Raw genomic sequence first — 17,662 nt, 5'->3', positions numbered from 1 at the left:
ATAAATTCCTAATACTTTCCAACTTAATCGCGTTTTTTTCTAAAGGACACTGTTACATTCAAACTAACCAATGCACAATGTGAATCAGTCAATAAATCCTGGATTGACTTTCACACTTGCCGCCTAAAAGCTGTAGCCCGAAACAAAATAGCTTTCAATTTGAACGCCACGATTTTTGCTCCGGCCAATCGGATAAACGTTCGTGTCGAAATATTAAAGAAAGCTAATGGCTACAAACCATGGTTATTTAATACAACCATCGATGTGTGCAAATTCCAAAGGAAAAATTATAATTCTCTTCTTATATTGATCTATAATCAGTTTCGTGACTTTTCAAACTTAAATCATACTTGTCCATATGTGGTAAGTATAACTGAGCTTTTGATCCCGATTGTCATAATTTTCATTATCTTATTTAAGGGACCGCAAATTGTAAAAGGTTTTTATTTGAGGCACGAATTGTTGAATAATTTACCTGTTCCATCTGGAGAGTATAAGGTTTGTGTTACTTGGTTTTTCCATGACAAATATGTATTCAATACAAATTTTAACTTCGAATATGTTGAGGATTTATAATTTTTCATTTTTATCAAGTTAAATTTTATTGAGTAAGCAAATCAAATTGAAATCTTTGTACATATTTGTAAGATGATAATAAGTCTTGATAAATAATGAAGTAAGCAAGTCGAGGAAAGCAAATGTTTTAAATTTATTATATGAAACAAACACTCTTACAAGCTCACGAGCACTCCAAGGCAAAGCTGATATTCAAACAAATCGCCAGTTTGATTAAAAGTAGAGGAAAGGAAAGGATGATGGAAAATTATCTACTCTTCCCCTTTAAATTCAATGATTACGATTCTAAGTATGAAAAGAAAAATTAAACTGGAGAACTTTCTACAAAAAAATGCATCACCAATCAGATGTGAAGATTATATCCATTCAAAAATACTTTGTTTACTTTATAACGTATACATTAACTGGAACTAATAAAATTGTTAAAAACAATAGAAGCATTTAAGAATTTTCTGTATTTTTGAAGCGTGAAATGGAGCAATTTTGTCAAACACTAACTAATTCAGAAGCATCAATCGTGACTACTAAATGAGATCATTTTAGTTAAAACCAGTTATTCTATCATAAAAATTTGAATAGTTTATAAACAAGAGCGTAAGGTGCTTCTGGCTTGGTTATCACTTTATTGGTACATCAAAACATTTTCGAATTGTACTAATTTTAATTTGAAATATTAACATTCGTCTAAACATAAACCAACTCCGCCATAAAGTTAGGTTTCGAACTATGAGTATAAGACATCTACTCAGCCCGTTTATATTAATATTTTCTATATTTTTATTTATTTTTAACTACTGCAACGTTAACGTAAGTAACATAATAACATAATTTGCAATATTCATTAATCGTTCAATTCAGGATGCTGTCATTTTTAAATTTACGAACGCAAAGTGCGAATCCTTCAACAAATCCTGGGTGGACTTTCACGCTTGCCGCTTAAAAGCTGTAGCCCGAAACAAAGCAGTTTTTAATATGAACTGCACGGTGTTCGTGCCGGCCAATCGGATTGACATTCGTGTAGAAGTCTTTAAGAAGGCCAATACCTACCAACCATGGTTGTTTAATACAACTCTCGACGTGTGCAGATTCCACAGACAACTTTACAATCCATTTGTCATTTTAATCTACAATCAATTTCGGGAATTCTCCAATTTAAATCACACCTGCCCGTATATAGTAAGTTACCTGTCATAGCCAATAAAATTACAAGAACGGACTCTTGTGTTACATTTCAGGGCCCTCAAATTATTAAGAATCTTTATTTAAGAAACGAGTTGTTAAACAATCTACCTTGGCCAACTGGAGAGTATTTATTTCAAATAACGTGGAATTTTCACGGACAACATGTGGCGAATACAAATTTTAATTTCGAATACGTTGAAGACTTATAAATAAAGACGTCGTTTTTTCAAATGTCATTTTTATTTAAAATACAGCGATTGGTAGAGAATTAGATAGAGACAGAAAGAAAGGAAGAGAGAGAGTGAGATGGAGAACTGATTTGGGGTGTCTGATTGTGAGTTATATCATAAATGAACTACGTTCAATTATAAATAGATTAATTATAATAGTCCCAAAGTACTTTGGTGCAAAATAAACTCATTTGATAAATTTAGTTTCTGTATAACCTTTGAAAGATGCATTTCAAACGCTTTATAGTCCATCTGATCCAAATTCCTTTAATTGTTTTTATAATCCTTCACTACAGTCAGGTTAATGTAGGTACAAATATCTTTCAAATTAAATTTAATATTTTTAAAACCATTTTTTCAGGATGCTGTCATATTTAAATTTACCAATGTGAAATGTGAATCCTTCAACAAATCCTGGTTTGAGGTTCACACTTGCCGACTAAAAGCAGTGGCTCGAAATAAAGTAATCTTTAACTTCAATGGGACAATATTTAGTCCAGCCGATCGTATTTACATTCGGGTAGAAGTTTTAAAGAAGGCCAATGGCTATAAACCATGGTTATTTAATACAACAATCGACTGCTGCCGATTTGTAAGACAACAATATAATCCGTTGGCCATTATGGTTTATAATCAATTTCGAAACTCTACAAACATAAATCATACTTGCCCTTATAAAGTAAGCCAAAAAAATAGTGTTTGTTTGCTTAAATTTAAGAAAAATTTTATTTTATTCAAGGGTCCCCAAATTATTAAGGATTTTTATTTAAAACACGAGTTATTAAACAATCTACCCATCTACCCACTCCCCTTCTGGGGAGTATAACTTTCGAATAACTTGGTTTTTTCATGGTAATCGTGTGCTTGTTACAAATTACTATTTTGAATATGTTGAGGATTTATTGTCATCATAGTGTTCTTATTTATTAAATATTTCACATTAATAAACAAAAGTAGTATCAAGGAAAACTCATAAGGGTAGAAAACATGTTGGATATTAGTCCATTTTATAAACCTTTTGAGTTTCCGGAAATGACTTTGAATGTCTCATTCACTGATATAATCAATAATGTGATTGGATGGAGTTAGTTTTAGAATCAAACCATTTAAAATCATTTTCTGATTAAATAGTCAAAAAAATCCACAAGCTCTGAGTTCGATTGCGATCCTTATACCCTTGCAAAATGGGTATATTGATTATGGTCAGAAGAGTGCAAAGCATAGAAGGAAGAATCTAATCTAAGAATATATATTCTTAATTAGCACCACGAAAAGAACTCATATAGCAATGTCCGTCCGTCCGCAAACTCCTTCTAAACCGAGCTACAGATCAAGAAATTTTTTTCAAATATGTAAAACAAAAAGAAAAGTTGGCAGGGTATACAAACTTCAACATGGCCGAAGTAAGTTCAGGTCCTCTGTTTTACTTTTTTTTGCGCTGTGTGCAATTATCTTTAGAATAAATTAAATATTTATACAAAATGAAGCCATTTGAAAAATACAGTTTCTGTATAACCTTTGAAAGATGCATTTCAAACGCTTTATAGTCCAACTGATTATAATTCCTTCAACACTTTTTATCCTTCACTCCAGTCATGTTAATGTAGGTATACATATTTCAAATTAAATTCAATAATTTTTAAAACACTTTTAAGGATGCTGTTGTATTTAAATTTACCAATGTGAAATGTGAATCATTTAACAAATCGTGGATTGAGGTTCACACTTGTCGTTTGAAGGCTGTGGCTCGAAATAAGGCTCTTTTAAATTTCAATGGAACAATATATATTCCAGCCTATCGTATTGACATTCGGGTAGAAGTTTTCAAAAAGGCCAATGGCTTTAAGCCATGGTTATTTAATACAACGCTCGACGTGTGCAGATTCCATAGACAACTTTATAATCCGTTGGTTATTTTAATGTATAATCAGTTTCGAGATTACTCAAATTTAAATCATACTTGCCCATACATAGTAAGTGTAAGGATGTATCTAATTGGCCACACTTGAATTTAATTCGAAACTTTATTTCTTTTAAGGGTCCCCAAATCATTAAGGATTTGTATTTAAGACCAGAGTTATTAAACAATCTACCCATGCCTTCTGGGGAGTATAACTTTCGAATAACTTGGTTTTTTCATGGCGAACACGTGCTCGATACAAATTACTATTTTGAATATGTTGAAGATTTATTGTTATCTTAGAGTTCTTATTTATTTATAAAACTTGTTGAAAATTCGATGGAACTTAACTTAAAAGAAAACTCTGTAATTATTTGTTTTTAGATGACTTTGAATGACACATCGCTGATACAATCTACAATATACATGGTTTAATGGTAAATTTAAATTTTCGGAATCAGAAAATTCCACATCGTTTTCTGATCGAATAGCCACAACACCAGCGAAGTCTAAGCTAGATTATGATCAGTTTTATATGGGCTATGTTGCGTTATGAAATTTGTGATAGTTCATGCATAACGTATATATAAAATAAAGATTATTAAAAAAGCACAGAAACGGGTTGACCTTTGAAAGATGTATTTCAAACGCTTCTTGGCCCAACTGATCCTGATTCCTTTAATACTTTTTATCCTTCACTCCAGTCCTAATACTGTAGGTAAATTTATTATATTTGTTTTTTAACTAATACAACATTAATGAATTCATTATATTAGGAGGCGATTGTATATAAATTTACCAATGTGAAATGTGAATCATTTAACAAATCATGGATTGAGGTCCACACTTGCCGATTGAAGGCGGTAGCTCGAAATAAAGTTATCTTTAATTTCAACGGAACAATATATATACCAACCAGTCGTGTCGAAATTCGCGTAGAAGTTCTTAAGAAAGCTAATGGCTTCAAGCCATGGTTGATCAACACAACAATTGACGGCTGCCGATTTCAAAAACACCAATATAATCCTTCAGTGATAATGGTGTATAATCAATTTCGAGACTATACAAATATAAATCATACTTGTCCATATGTGGTGAGTCAAAGATTATAGTCTGTTTGGTTACATTTTATTTAAATTTTACAACACTTTTCTTTTTCAGGGTCCACAAATCATTAAAGATTTATACTTAAGAGACGATTTATTGAACAAACTGCCGCTGCCTTCTGGGGAGTATCAAATTCGTATAACCTGGTTTTTTCATGGCCAACGTGTGCTCAATACAAATTATTATGTTGAGTATACTGAGGACTTATCAACTGATAACTTTCATTAAAGTTTGAAAAGGTATTCAGTAAATGATAAATGTGTCAGAGGGTATTATAAAAAAGTTAAGATGTTTGTAACACAGAGAAGGAGATGTTTCCGACACCATAAAGTATTTATTTGTATATTCTTGATCAGCATGAAAATCTAAGACAATATAACAATGTCCATCTGTCCCTCCGTAAAGCTATTGGAATATAACTTTGTATTTAAGCTACTTATGACAAGGGTAAGAATGAAAATGATTACGATCGGACCACTATATCATGTGGTGGTATACGAAAATTTGAGGAGTTGTAGTATCTTCATCCGCGTCATTGCTCAGTTCACCAGAATGCGGGTATAGCGAAATAAAACCTCAAAATTGATTTACAGAAAACGAAATTTGAAGTATTCAACATTATTGACAAGGGACTGCAAGGGTATAGGTTTATTCGGCATAGCCGAAGTTAGCTTCTTTGATATTTCTAAAATTCAAAATCCAAACCCACTTTTATTCCACTCGAATTCACACAGAACTATCACGGGTTAATAATTGTGTTTCTGCTTCAGATTTTTAGATTGCCAAATAAAATTGTTGTCTGAGTCCATTAAAGCATAACACTAGAAATTAAGTCATTTAAAAAACACTCAGTATTCACTCACTATCCGAACACTTAAATATGATTTTCAAGCGCTTCTCCGTATTAATTTCGTTGACACTTTTTGTTCTCAATGTAAGTAAAACTTAAAATTCTAAAGCGGTTTTTGATAATTGTTCATTTTATATTCTAGGAGGCGGTTGTATTTAAATTAACCAATGCAGTTTGTGAATCTTCAAATGAATCTTGGGTTGAATTCCACAATTGTCGTCTAAAGGCAGTGTCCCGAAATAAAGTTTTGCTAAATGTCAATGCCACGGTTTATAAGCCATCCAATAGTATTGACCTTCGCGTGGAAATTTTAAAGAAAGCCAATGGCTACAAGCCATGGTTATTTAATACAACTATCGATGCATGTCGATTTCAAAGACAATCTTACAATCCGTTTATCATGTTAGCCTTTAAACAGGTTAAAGACTTCTCAAATCTTAACCACACTTGCCCTTATGTGGTAAGTCAAATAAAATCTTTGATTGTTTAAACTTAGTTTAATAATTCTTATTCAAGGGTTCACAAATCGTCAAGGATCTGTATTTGCGACCCGAACTTTTGAACAATCTTCCTTTGCCTACTGGAGAATATTTAATTCGTCTAACCTGGGCTTTTTATGGAAAACATATATACAAATTTCTATTTCGAATATGTTGAGGATTTACAAAATAATAACTAAAACCAAATAGACCAAAGGTTAAAATAATGTTTCAAATCAATTAAACCCCACTAAGCAGAATAAAAAGATGAGCAAAATATAGGAAATTTCTAGTTTTTCGATGTGAATATATCAGTAAGAGGTTTAAGTCTAGGGCAGGTCCATTTCTCCACCCAATCAGGCTTAGGATTAAAATGACTTATTTTACTATTATCTGATTGTCTCACTGAAAAACTTATTTTAGAAAAAACATGGCTCTTTTCAATTGGTTGCAACTTTCAGTTTGTTAGGGTAAAGGAAAAAGGTGAAAAACTGTTGCCAAATGACAGAATTGGGGTTTATATATATGGAGCAGTTAAAAGAAACGTTTTCCGTTTTATTTTCCCAGAGTTGTTATGTAAGAGGGGCAGAAAGGCATTTGAACAGCTGCCCAAGAAAAACACACACCAAAATGAAACAAAAAGCGTTACCAAATGCATTGGCTTTCGCTTTTCCGTCGATATCGATTTGGCGATAATTTTTGGATTGTAATTAAAGTTGCTGTTGTTGTTGATGGTTGTGTTTTTATTTTGTTATGTTTTGAAAATGAAACTGGATTTTTTTTTTTTGTGTGTGTTAAAACGAAAGCAACAGCTGACAGCGGGTGGCCGACCCAGGGGCTATGCCTCGATTTCACTTGATTAGTTGCGACAAATTGCTGCATATATGTTTATACATTTGCTGGATGGATGGCTTGGCCCACCCTTTCTTACCTGATCTGGTCGCAGACCCGGTGGCACCCAAGTGTATTCCTCCAAGGCACAACCGCTGTCATCGTCCGACTGCGAGTTGCGCTGAAAGTCCAACTGCTGATGGTGGCTATGACTATGATAGCCATGGCTGGCCTGGACAGCGGCCGCTGACTTATAGCTGGCCTGCCGCAATGGCGAGGCCACTGAGTTCAGTGGCAAGTGGCTGGGTGGCTGACAGTGGCGACGCTGCAGCGGCGAAACGAAATGTCCATGTCCAACGCTGCCGCCGCTACTGCCACTGCTCGCCGATGCAGGCCCGGGAACATCCAGATTATTGGCCTGTGATGTGGAGGATACTGCAGCGCTGCCAGTGACAGTCAGATGGTCATGGTGGCGAGGCTGTGCCCCACCAGAGCAGGTGGATGAGGTTGTCGAGGCGGCATAGCTGAGATTAGCACCGCCAGCCTCCAGTTGAAGCAATTCACTCTCCGTTTGCGTATAGTAACTGCTGTTGGGCTGCTGCATTTTGAGCTGTTGCCGGGGTGCGGGTGTGGGCTTGTATTTACTGATCAAAGGGTTGAGGTGCGCTGAACTGCAATAGACACAGGAAAAAGAAGAAAACAGCATTAATAACGGGAAAGATTACTCATACGCCAAAGTGGTCTCCACTTGTCGTAAATGCTCATCTCGCTCATCTGCATATATGTACATTTATTTCTATGTAACCAAACTCATTTGCAATTAGTCTTCCAATTTAATTCCTGCACTGTATTTCTAATGGGCCCCTCTCAGTGTAATTATGGCCAAAAGGTGGCAGCTGCAGCTGCTCGCATGCGTGCAGTTGTCCAATTTCATGGAACAACTCCAAATTGCAGCAGCCACCAAGTTTCAGGCGAAGCGTCCAAAAAGACATAAAAAATGTTTTGTTGTGTTTTAAGCTCGCTTGACCGCTTTGCTGGCTGGCATGTGGAATCTTCTTACTTGCCGCTTTCAGTGCTATGGACTTTCACTCAATTTGTGGCATGTGTGCATCTGCGAGATGAGGCAGCCAACCAAAGAGCCCACCTTAACAAATTCCAGCAGTAAAAACATACATACATATGGCACACAGAATACAAGTGAGAGAAATGGAGATTCATAGGGAGTCAACTCGAAAAATAAAGCTTGATCATGTTTCAGTTTTAATTCAATTTCATTGGACCGAGGTGTTAATACCCTCTAGGTATGGAAGAGTTGCCTGAAACATGCTACAGATGGAAGCTTTAAGTATTAGTTCAAATAAATATGCCTAAACACAGTCTAGGTCTGTTTATCTTTATAAATTTCATCTTTTTCTAAATATCTAGTATCGGTATCTTGGGTTTGTTGTCTTAACAGAGTATTTTCTAGTCGACAATACACTTGAAATTAGGTTTTATAACTTTGTTTGTGTTGCTGTTGTTGCTATTTTGTAATTAAAGTCATTTGTTTGACTTAATGTCGTGTGGTGCATGTTAAAGTCTGTCTTATGCCATGGTGCTTGAGTTTTCATTCACAAAAATAAATGATTTCATATATGTATGTACGTACCTACCTACCTATCAAATTGCCACACATTTGGAGCATGAACAACATGCTAACTTAAACAGAAATATTTAGTCTAAAACCCACTCATGGATTTACTAATCAACGTGAGAAACGTTCACAACAGAAGCTCTTAATTTCGCCGGATCTTTTAGCCATCAAAAATAAAAAAAAAAAAAAAACCAAAAAAAAATATCTCTTGTAACATTATGCAAATTAAAGATAAAATCGAAACTTAGTTTAACCTTCGCCATGCTATTGTTTGTAGCGAACGGAAAGTGAATGTCTGCAGCGGTAGGTAAATATGTGACTATCCCCATACATATATCCATATCCATCATGCACTTGATAGATGGATGACTACCATTAACACCTTCATGTGGTGGCGGCGTTGGCTGTCCACTATGCCACAGATCAGAGATCACAGTTTATGTTTTTGGTTGGTGGAGGGGGATGGGGAAAAGAAAATATCATTATATCCAACAGACACAAAAACTAAGTTCATAATAAGTATAAACATGTGTGACGCGTCTGTGACGGATGGAGAAAGTTTTATGTGTTTTGTTACATTTTCGTTTTGCTATTTGCTTTTCCAATGCAAATTTCATTTCATTTCATTTCTTTTTGGTTGGGCAAAACTCTGAGGCTTGCAATTCCAAAAGGTGCTTTCTAAATCGATCAAAGTCAAAGGCATTATAATCTGTCACAAGTGAATTGAGATTGACTTTGATGGGGCGAACAAACAAACCCACAAGTAAATAAACAGTGGCCAAGCGCCAGATAAAATCGTAGCCAAATATGGTTTTTGGTTTTCTGTCGGCTTAGTTGATTTTCTCTTTTTTTGGCCAACTAAGAAAAACTGAGAAACCGAAAAAACCTGTTAACTGGCAATTTCTGCATTTAATGTCAATTTTTTTGTTTCTACCAGGCAACATACGCAAAAATTATTCATTTTGGCCTCGGACACTCGCTATGTGTATGGAATTTGCCATATGTTGGCCTATCAATTTGGGTTAAGAAGATTTGTTCAGTTTATTTGGTCTGATGTCTGTCATTTCCTTGATGGGAGTTTCGTTCAATTGCAATGACACACTTAGCATATGGTAATATATGTAGAGGAAAAACATTTTTGATGTCACATTGAGGCTAATGAGAAATGAGCGAAAGGCAAATTTGGTGAGATGGAAAATGATTGAGCTTAGAATAATGTAAAGCATGAATTCTGGAAAGGATTAGGAACAACTTATTTCCATATCTCGCTGACAACAAACCAGATCTCAAGTTAAGGTGTTTGCCCGTTATTTCAAAACTGTGTGTGTGTTTAAAATCGATTTGTCTATCCAATTTGTGTAGATCTCTTTCTCTCATCCTATCTGCAGCTCATTAATGAAACAACTCAGGCAATTTCAGCACGTTTCGGTGTTATCCGAAATGCCAAAGCCGTGCCATATAACTAATAATATCTCAATTATCTAGACAACCAGCACCAAGACCATCATCGATTGCATTTCTATCGTTTCGTTTCGTTCGTTCCACAATATTTTCACGATTTCATTAAATTTTAGACACGCAGTTTCCACAGAAACTGAAGAAAACTGAAGAAAAAGTTGTGTGTGTGTGTGTGTGGGGCAGAAGGAGGAGCATCAAAACTGGGAAGAGTAGAGCAGAGTAGGCACACGTAACTGGTTCAAAATCATTTAGCCAGAGACAAAAGCGAGAAGGGGGAACAACAGACAACTCAACCTGTTTCCCATTGGTAATTTTTTTTCTTATGAAACAAAAAAACAGAACTGAGTTGCACTACGACACGCAGACCCCAAGACGAAATTAAAACGTAACATGCAATTCCTTATAATTGAAAAGGAGCAGCAGAAAAAAAGCAGAATGAGGAGGCCGACAACCAAAAGAAGTCGAATCAATTCGTATTAAATTACTTTCACAATTGGTCAGTTCAGACCAGTTTAGGGTATTAGGCTTTCGTAATACTCGAGATTATCTAGCACACGATCTGCTCTAGCTCTGCCTCCGACTCTGATTCCCTGCCACTCTAAAGCCTAGCCATTTACCAAAAGACACGCCCTGCTCCAGAATGAAATCAAATCGAACTTGCCTCACTTGGGGGCCGTCGCCCTTCCCCTCCTCTCGAATCTGTATGCCATTATTATGAAATCTGAATTCGTGACCTTGTTGCGTGTAGCATTTCATTGCCGCAACGTTGTTTTCTTTTATTTCTTTCCTTCCTCACACAAAATGCATTATCCGCGACCTGTCTTAACTGCCGGCATTTGACTGCGTTTACGTCACACACACAAAAGGCCATGAAACCAACAGTACCTATGGAAAACGAACAAACTAATATAAAGAAAAACTAACAAAAAACCAAACTGAAACTATTATAAAAACTAACAACAACAACAACAACAACAATAACCTGCTACACACATGCACACACGTGTGTGCTGTCTCTCAAAATTTTATGCATTTTTTTTTTCTTACTGGTTTTTTGTTACTATTTTTTTCTTTATAAACATGAATACACAGTTTTGTGTGCCTGTCAGGCCCGTTGCACAAGTTCTTTCTTTCAGTGTGTGCGTGTGTGTGTGTGTGTGGAGTGTGTGTGGGGATATGTTACGCCTATTTAAGTACCGCGGAGTGATTTAGTGCAGAATCTACCGTTAGTTAGAGCTGCTGATAAGCCAAGTCTCTAAGTCTGAGCCAAAATGCAGATACAGCCTAGCCGAAGCGAAGACAGCATAACAGAAGAGACTAGGATACAGGGAGAGAAAGAAAGAGAGACAGAAAGATACATCGTAGCCACTAAAATGCATAATTAATCGCCAAAGTCGAACACAAATAACAACGAGAAGGCCAAACCTAACCCAACATTCACGAAATTCAAATACCCTTAAAATACCGAAAAGAAGCCGAATTAATTCGTTTTAAGTGACTTTTACAATTAGTCTAAATCAAAGAATAGATCATCTTTGGCTTTTAAAAGACATATACAATGTCAAAAGTTGAACTTTAACTTAGTTTTAATTTGGCAATATGTGACTTATTAGCTAATCTACAAACCACTTAGCAAGGAGACTCGATATCCGATCGGAACCAATCCGATGCAGGAAAGAAAAGGAGTTGGATTTTTTTTAAATAGAAGTACAACTGAAAGATGTCTGATGTATGATTACTTCCTCAATGATCCGCCCGATATATAAGAAGAACTTATAGACATATGATTCCAAAGCAGAGTCTTTCTTTACTATTAACGATTCAGATTACTTAAGAGAGAGCAAAATAACTATCAGAAGGAAAAAATAGAGCACATTAAAGCTAGAAACTTAACTTTGCCGAATCATCTAATCCATTTTGGTTGTCTGGTTATTTGGCACCTTCGATATACTCCTTATCTGGTGAAAGGGTATTAAATAGCAGAGGACCACATGCCAAAGAGAATTCGACTTTACTTTATACATTCCTGTTGCATGTGGCATGAAAAACTTGACTCAACTCAACATTGAGTAGAATTTAGTTTCAGCTTGAGCTGTTGTTGCTGCTGCTGCCGTCGCTGATTCGCTACTGTCGTCTGTCTGTCTATTGGTCTGATGTCCGTCATTAACAGCTTTTGGGTAATTTTATGCAGCAGGAGCAGAAGCTGCTCCCCATTATGGAGAGTCTACTTCAGCTCACCCCTTGTATTTGCCACGCTGTCATCAACTGTTGTAGACACGTTTCAGCGATTTTCATGTTGCATGGTTCATCCTAATTTATGCAAAATGTTGTTCTTCGTCTGTAATTCCTCTTTCTTATGTTGTTATGTTGTGGCTCTTTATTGGTTTTCTCATCTTCTATGTTTTGTTTACTCTAACCATGAATCTTGCCTTCATTAAGACCATGTTGATGGCCAATTTTAGTGGCTTTTATTGGTTTTTGTCTAACAAAATGGAAGTAAATGAAAAACGATTTGATAGCTGATTAATGTGATTTTGCTGGTATTTATGAGATTTAAATTGATTTTACATAATCTCATTGAAGATTTTAAAAAGTGAAATCAACTTAAGTTCAAGTTAAATGAATGATTAATGAGAACTGTTTAAGTAGAATTGGAATTTCTAACATGCTGTCAGTTTTGCTGCAATGTGAACTATTTCTCAGGCATCTAATTGCTTTTTGAGATCTCTGGCCAATGATACGGGATATAACAACTACACACATTAATGGATGATATCTAAAGAACATTTCTCCCACAGTTCTTTAAGACATAAATTAAATATCTCTTCTATCTCTCTAATTTGATGCGCTTTAACTTCTGATGATGATGATGACGATAAAATGTAATTGCTTTTGCCTCTCACATCAAATTAAGGCACATCAAAGCAGTCAAAGCAAACGAAGACGAACAAAAAAACATACAATAAGTTGATTAAATTAAAGTGCGTTAAAAAAAAAAAAAAAAAACACAAAAATATACAATAATTGACACAGTCAAGAAGAATATTTTCGTAGAAATCGGAAGAGAACAAAACAGAATAAGAAATTACAACAACGAGAACAAGAAAAACACATTTCAAAACTTCATTCTCTAAGCTGTGTATGACAAAAACAAGACGAAAATAAAAAACAACTCAAAAACGAAATCGTCGAACCATGAAACGCGACCAGAGTTCCAAAAAGCGAACACTGATGGATGTGTCTGGTGTTGGTCTGGTCAAAGACAACAACAGGTGGGCAGACCAAAAACAAAACCCAAAAACCTGTTGGAACGTGGGAAACACTTAGCAAGCAACCCCTAAAACCAAAAAAAGCAATTACCCCCCAAAAAATAAGATAGTAAGCTGGAGGGGCACTCTAGATGGTTTCGGGACTCAGAAGAAGGACTGAAGGTGTGTGAGTGTCTTGTGGTTTTTGCACTTGCCAAGCAAAAGTCAGCTGACCATAAAACGCATTGCATTCAACTGCTAATCACTCGACTATGACCGGGATGCGCTCCAGCCAAGCGATGCAATGGAACGGAAGTCACTTGGCCTGGCCTATAATAAATTAGATACAAACATAACACATCTCTCTCTCTCTCTGCCTCTCTCAATTCAAGAGACAACTTTCTGTTCAATACTTTCTCACACACACAGCAGCAAGTATGTGTTATTTGTGGGGGTAGGGGAGATTTTGAAAAATTTTCAATTGGAATGCCATTGAGGCGTAAAAGGATTATCTTTTGCATGTGGACAAGCCTTTGATCGGCCGCCAAGAGACTTCCTCTTGAAGCAACTGCAACTTCAACTCCAATTTCGAATTCCAAGTGCAGAGACTCTAACTGTAACTGTAATGGCATTGGCCATGCCAATGTCAAAATCGTGTAGGTCCCCAAACAAACATGACAACTGACAAAAACAACAAGGCAACTGGCAGACAGATAGACAAACAAACATCAGCATCAGTCTCCCAGCCTCTCAGTCTGAGAATCTGCATCACTTGGCTTGCGAACAACATTTCAATTAACAAAAGAAGAATAAAGCCAGAGGAGGTATCCGAGTCTAGGCGACTTGCTCTAATCGCCGCCTGTCAAAATAAAGTTGTGTGGCATTCAACCAGGAACCAAGCTAAATTTTCCTACTCTCAGCCTCCAATGCACTGCAAGGCCTTTTTTCCCAAAAAACACCCCAAAAATACCATTTAAAACGATCAAAAAATAATGTTATTTACAGTTTCTATTGTTTGGTAAATTACTTGAAATTGGCAAAAGAAAATCCCTCAGATAGGTTTTAAGTAAGCTTCAAAAACTTATTTATGTGTCTTATGAATGTTTTTTGCAGTTTCTTTTTCTCAGTGTATATATGTAGCCCCAAACAAAGTTACCCTGACTGCATTTCATGTGTATCTGCTAAAATGCGCAATTAAGTCATCAAATGTTTGGCGTGAGTGTCCAAGCGTCTTGACTTGGCCCCCTTCACCATCCCCATCCTCATCTCCATCTCCATCTTCTCATAGATGCCCATAGATGCCTTCGCATTCGCATTAGACTAATGCACATTTGGGTGCAACCAGGAAGCAAGTCTCACTTGCCACAGCTTTCTGGTTTCTTCTACTCATCTCTATTTTCTTTTTGCACTTGAGAGCGAAAATGTTAGAACTTGCAGCAACTTTTACTATTTACTTCTACATACACACATTGTGGCAAGCTGCTAATGAAGCCTGAATGCTCGCACTAGCTTTACTTGCCAACAGGATCTTGTTAGCCAATGATGTCGATGTCGATGATGATGATGATGATGATGCTGATGATGATGAGAAAGTTGCCGTTAGATGCTGTTGCTGCAGTTGCATTTTCTTGGAGCATTTCCTCGCCTAGTTTCTTAGTTGAGTTGCCCCGTAAATGGTTTCTATATGATGATTTGACTTCAATTTATCAGCAAGTGTTTGGGCCAAGCTCATTAAAGCTCCCAAGTCGCGTAGGCGTTTCGGACTCGTACTTGGATTTAGACTGGGATTGATGCTGACCCATGCAACTCACGTCTCTTTGGTCTATCTGGTTAAAAATCTCTCACTTGTTACACATGTTTCCTTAACTTAATTGTGCAAAAGGCATTTGGACATGAATAACAAATGCATTTTATTTATGTTTTTTTCTCTTTTTCGTTAGGCTTTCTTCTACCAAAGTCACAAGTGGCAAAAATATTTCAAGAAAATCACGATTTTCAACTTAAAATTTGTTGGCTTACAAAGCCTGCGATCTCAATATGTGCGGGCGAACAGCAACAGCAGCAGACACTTTCACAAAATTTTGGCCAGAAAGCAAAATATGAATGAAAAAAAAACTTTTGCTTGAATTTCATAAGGAATTAGACTGATGGATTGGTGGTAATTTTTGCCCAAGCAATGACAAATCAATTTCTGTTTGAAGTGTGTAGGCCGTTTAAAAGGTTTCTTTCTTCATTTGGTTTATGTACACTAACAAGGGGTATGCTGGATTCTTTAAAAATCAAAAACCAGTTTGAAAAAATAAGAATTATTAAATTTAACTATAATGAAATGGTCACAAGTGTTGACCACAGAGGACTCTAAGTGTAATTCTCTTAAGCCAAGACCAAATCTTAATATCGATTACAGAAATCGATTTTGGCTCTCCACGGTTTGGTTCTAAGTAACCAAAAGAAATTATCTCATAACATAAGTTGCATTTTCTCATCTTTAAAACTCGGCTTCGGATCGATAATCAACACCTTGCCTCACTAGATCCCAGAGTTTGTTGCACCTAACCCAATATTTTATGATTATCTTTAAAACGTTTTGGTCTCTTTGTGTTTTCTAATCGTTAAATTTCAAGAGCATATCAGCTTCGGCAAGTGGATATAAAATTTAATCTTTGTGGCCTTTTTCTGCAATTAAATGTTGGCCATTAATGTTTTGGACCCTCGGGCAGACATAATACTTGAGTTTGGCTACCTTTTCAATCCACCTACATTTAATTTTCATTGTAATATTAAATGATGGTCATTAAATTAATTAATTATTTTTTTTCTACCCATTTTTTTTTTTGCCATTTTCAATTAAACATAAATTACTCAGCAACAACAACAACAAAAGCAACAACCACAACTGGTTAGCCATCGCTTAACACACACACACGTTCTAAACCAGACACGACCTTTTTTTTCGCGGTATTGGTAGATCTCCTTGCTAACTTTTGCCCACTAAATTGCTTGTATATGTCTGGCAAATTGGTGTTGGCGTTGCGAACCGACAACAAAGTAACCAAAAAATCAAAAGAAAACAAGAAACATAATAATAATAATAATAATAATACAACAACAACCAAAACGAGGGGGAACAGGAAACATAATAAGCCACACACAGAAACGCCCTTCAATTTGTTTTCCCCTTCTCTTAAAACTGCCACTCTCTCTCTCTCTCTCTCTCTCTGTCTCTATCTCTCCTTGACGCTAATTTTATTTGCGGTTTTCGATTTTGTTTCAAAAATTCAATTTTCTCCCCCAACAAAATCAATCAAGTTGTTCAACAAAATTTCTGAGTTCCCACTAATGTTGTTTTATGGTCAACGGATTGGGTGTTGAATCAATAATAAAACAAGAAATCTAAAAACACATAAAAAGAGAAAAGACAATGACAACCCACTGAGGCGAGAACAAAGAGTTTTGACAGCCAACTTAAAAATGGTTTTAGTGGCTTAATTGCTAAGAAATGAGGGCCATAAAGCAGTTTCTAAGCAACTCCAAAAAAAATCAATTGATCAATCAGTGGACAACTCTACATCATTTTAAAACTATTCAATATTCATCGTATTTTTAGTTGTTGGTTTTTCATAATTAACTGCTATACTTAGTAATAATGTTACTTGATACAGTGCTAAATTAGTAAAGCCATTATTTAACAATCAGTTTAGTTATTTTAGAATGTTTAAGTACTTACTATTAATTACCATTTTGAACATTTTTCTAGCGTTCTAATTAAAAGTAAACAAGCTTAAGTGACATGGGAAATAATTGAAAAACTCTTATACTTAGAAGGGGAAATTCTAATTTTATTTTTGGCAGACAGCTTGAGAGATTAGTCAAACGCCCATTTCTAGTTGGGTTGTATGTTCAGGGCGTAGCTCGAGATGTCAGCAAAACGGTTAAATTTTGATGAAATGCCATACCTCCCAAAAGCTTTCTCTGTGGCTCTGTTGGCTATTGCCAATTTCAATTAAAATGCCATATATCATGGATGAGGCGCACATCGAATGCAATTAAAATCAAATGCGTAGATCTCTCCCTTCACCAGTGACTTCGTTTCATTCTCCTCTCGATTGCTCTGTGTTTTTAAATCAAAGCAAATCGTAAAACGATAAGCTCCAATGCCGACAGACCA

General features: G+C 35.8%; 3 protein-coding genes across 3 annotated transcripts in view; 2 read left to right on the top strand and 1 right to left on the bottom strand.

The window, feature by feature from the left end:
- esn (espinas) overlaps window positions 1-17,662 on the bottom strand; it is a 39,451-nt gene that overhangs the window by 6,985 nt on the left and 14,804 nt on the right. The window contains exons 3-4 of the mRNA XM_068290994.1: window positions 7,645-7,826; window positions 7,256-7,590 (exon numbers count right to left, since the gene is read on the bottom strand). Of these exons, the coding sequence (XP_068147095.1) occupies window positions 7,256-7,590; window positions 7,645-7,759 (450 nt within the window). The 5' untranslated portion in view covers window positions 7,760-7,826. The remainder of the gene's footprint in view (window positions 1-7,255; window positions 7,591-7,644; window positions 7,827-17,662) is intronic.
- Window positions 3,383-4,191, top strand: LOC137577798 (uncharacterized). The gene is made up of 3 exons (XM_068291346.1): window positions 3,383-3,391; window positions 3,644-3,961; window positions 4,027-4,191. Exons 1-3 carry the CDS (start codon window positions 3,383-3,385, stop codon window positions 4,189-4,191), a joined length of 492 nt encoding a protein of 163 aa, XP_068147447.1.
- LOC137577797 (uncharacterized) lies at window positions 5,377-6,502 on the top strand. Its single transcript, XM_068291345.1, has 3 exons — window positions 5,377-5,442; window positions 5,988-6,305; window positions 6,362-6,502. Exons 1-3 carry the CDS (start codon window positions 5,377-5,379, stop codon window positions 6,500-6,502), a joined length of 525 nt encoding a protein of 174 aa, XP_068147446.1.

This window comes from Drosophila tropicalis, unplaced genomic scaffold, assembly GCF_018151085.1.
Source record: "Drosophila tropicalis isolate 14030-0801.00 unplaced genomic scaffold, ASM1815108v1 contig_593, whole genome shotgun sequence".
Classification (NCBI taxonomy): domain Eukaryota; kingdom Metazoa; phylum Arthropoda; class Insecta; order Diptera; family Drosophilidae; genus Drosophila; species Drosophila tropicalis.
The sequence above is the reverse complement of the archived record's forward strand: the minus strand, read 5'-3'. Positions and strand labels throughout refer to the sequence as shown.

Bases quoted from the DNA above. Each gene is read 5' to 3' on its own strand.
- LOC137577798 (XM_068291346.1), top strand. The intron at 3,962-4,026 runs GTAAGTGTAAGG...ATTTCTTTTAAG, and splicing joins ATCATACTTGCCCATACATA to GGTCCCCAAATCATTAAGGA.
- LOC137577797 (XM_068291345.1), top strand. From the start codon at position 5,377: ATGTCCATCTGTCCCTCCGTAAAGCTATTGGAATATAACTTTGTATTT. The intron at 5,443-5,987 runs GTAAGAATGAAA...TTTATATTCTAG, and splicing joins TTAAGCTACTTATGACAAGG to GAGGCGGTTGTATTTAAATT. The intron at 6,306-6,361 runs GTAAGTCAAATA...TTCTTATTCAAG, and splicing joins ACCACACTTGCCCTTATGTG to GGTTCACAAATCGTCAAGGA.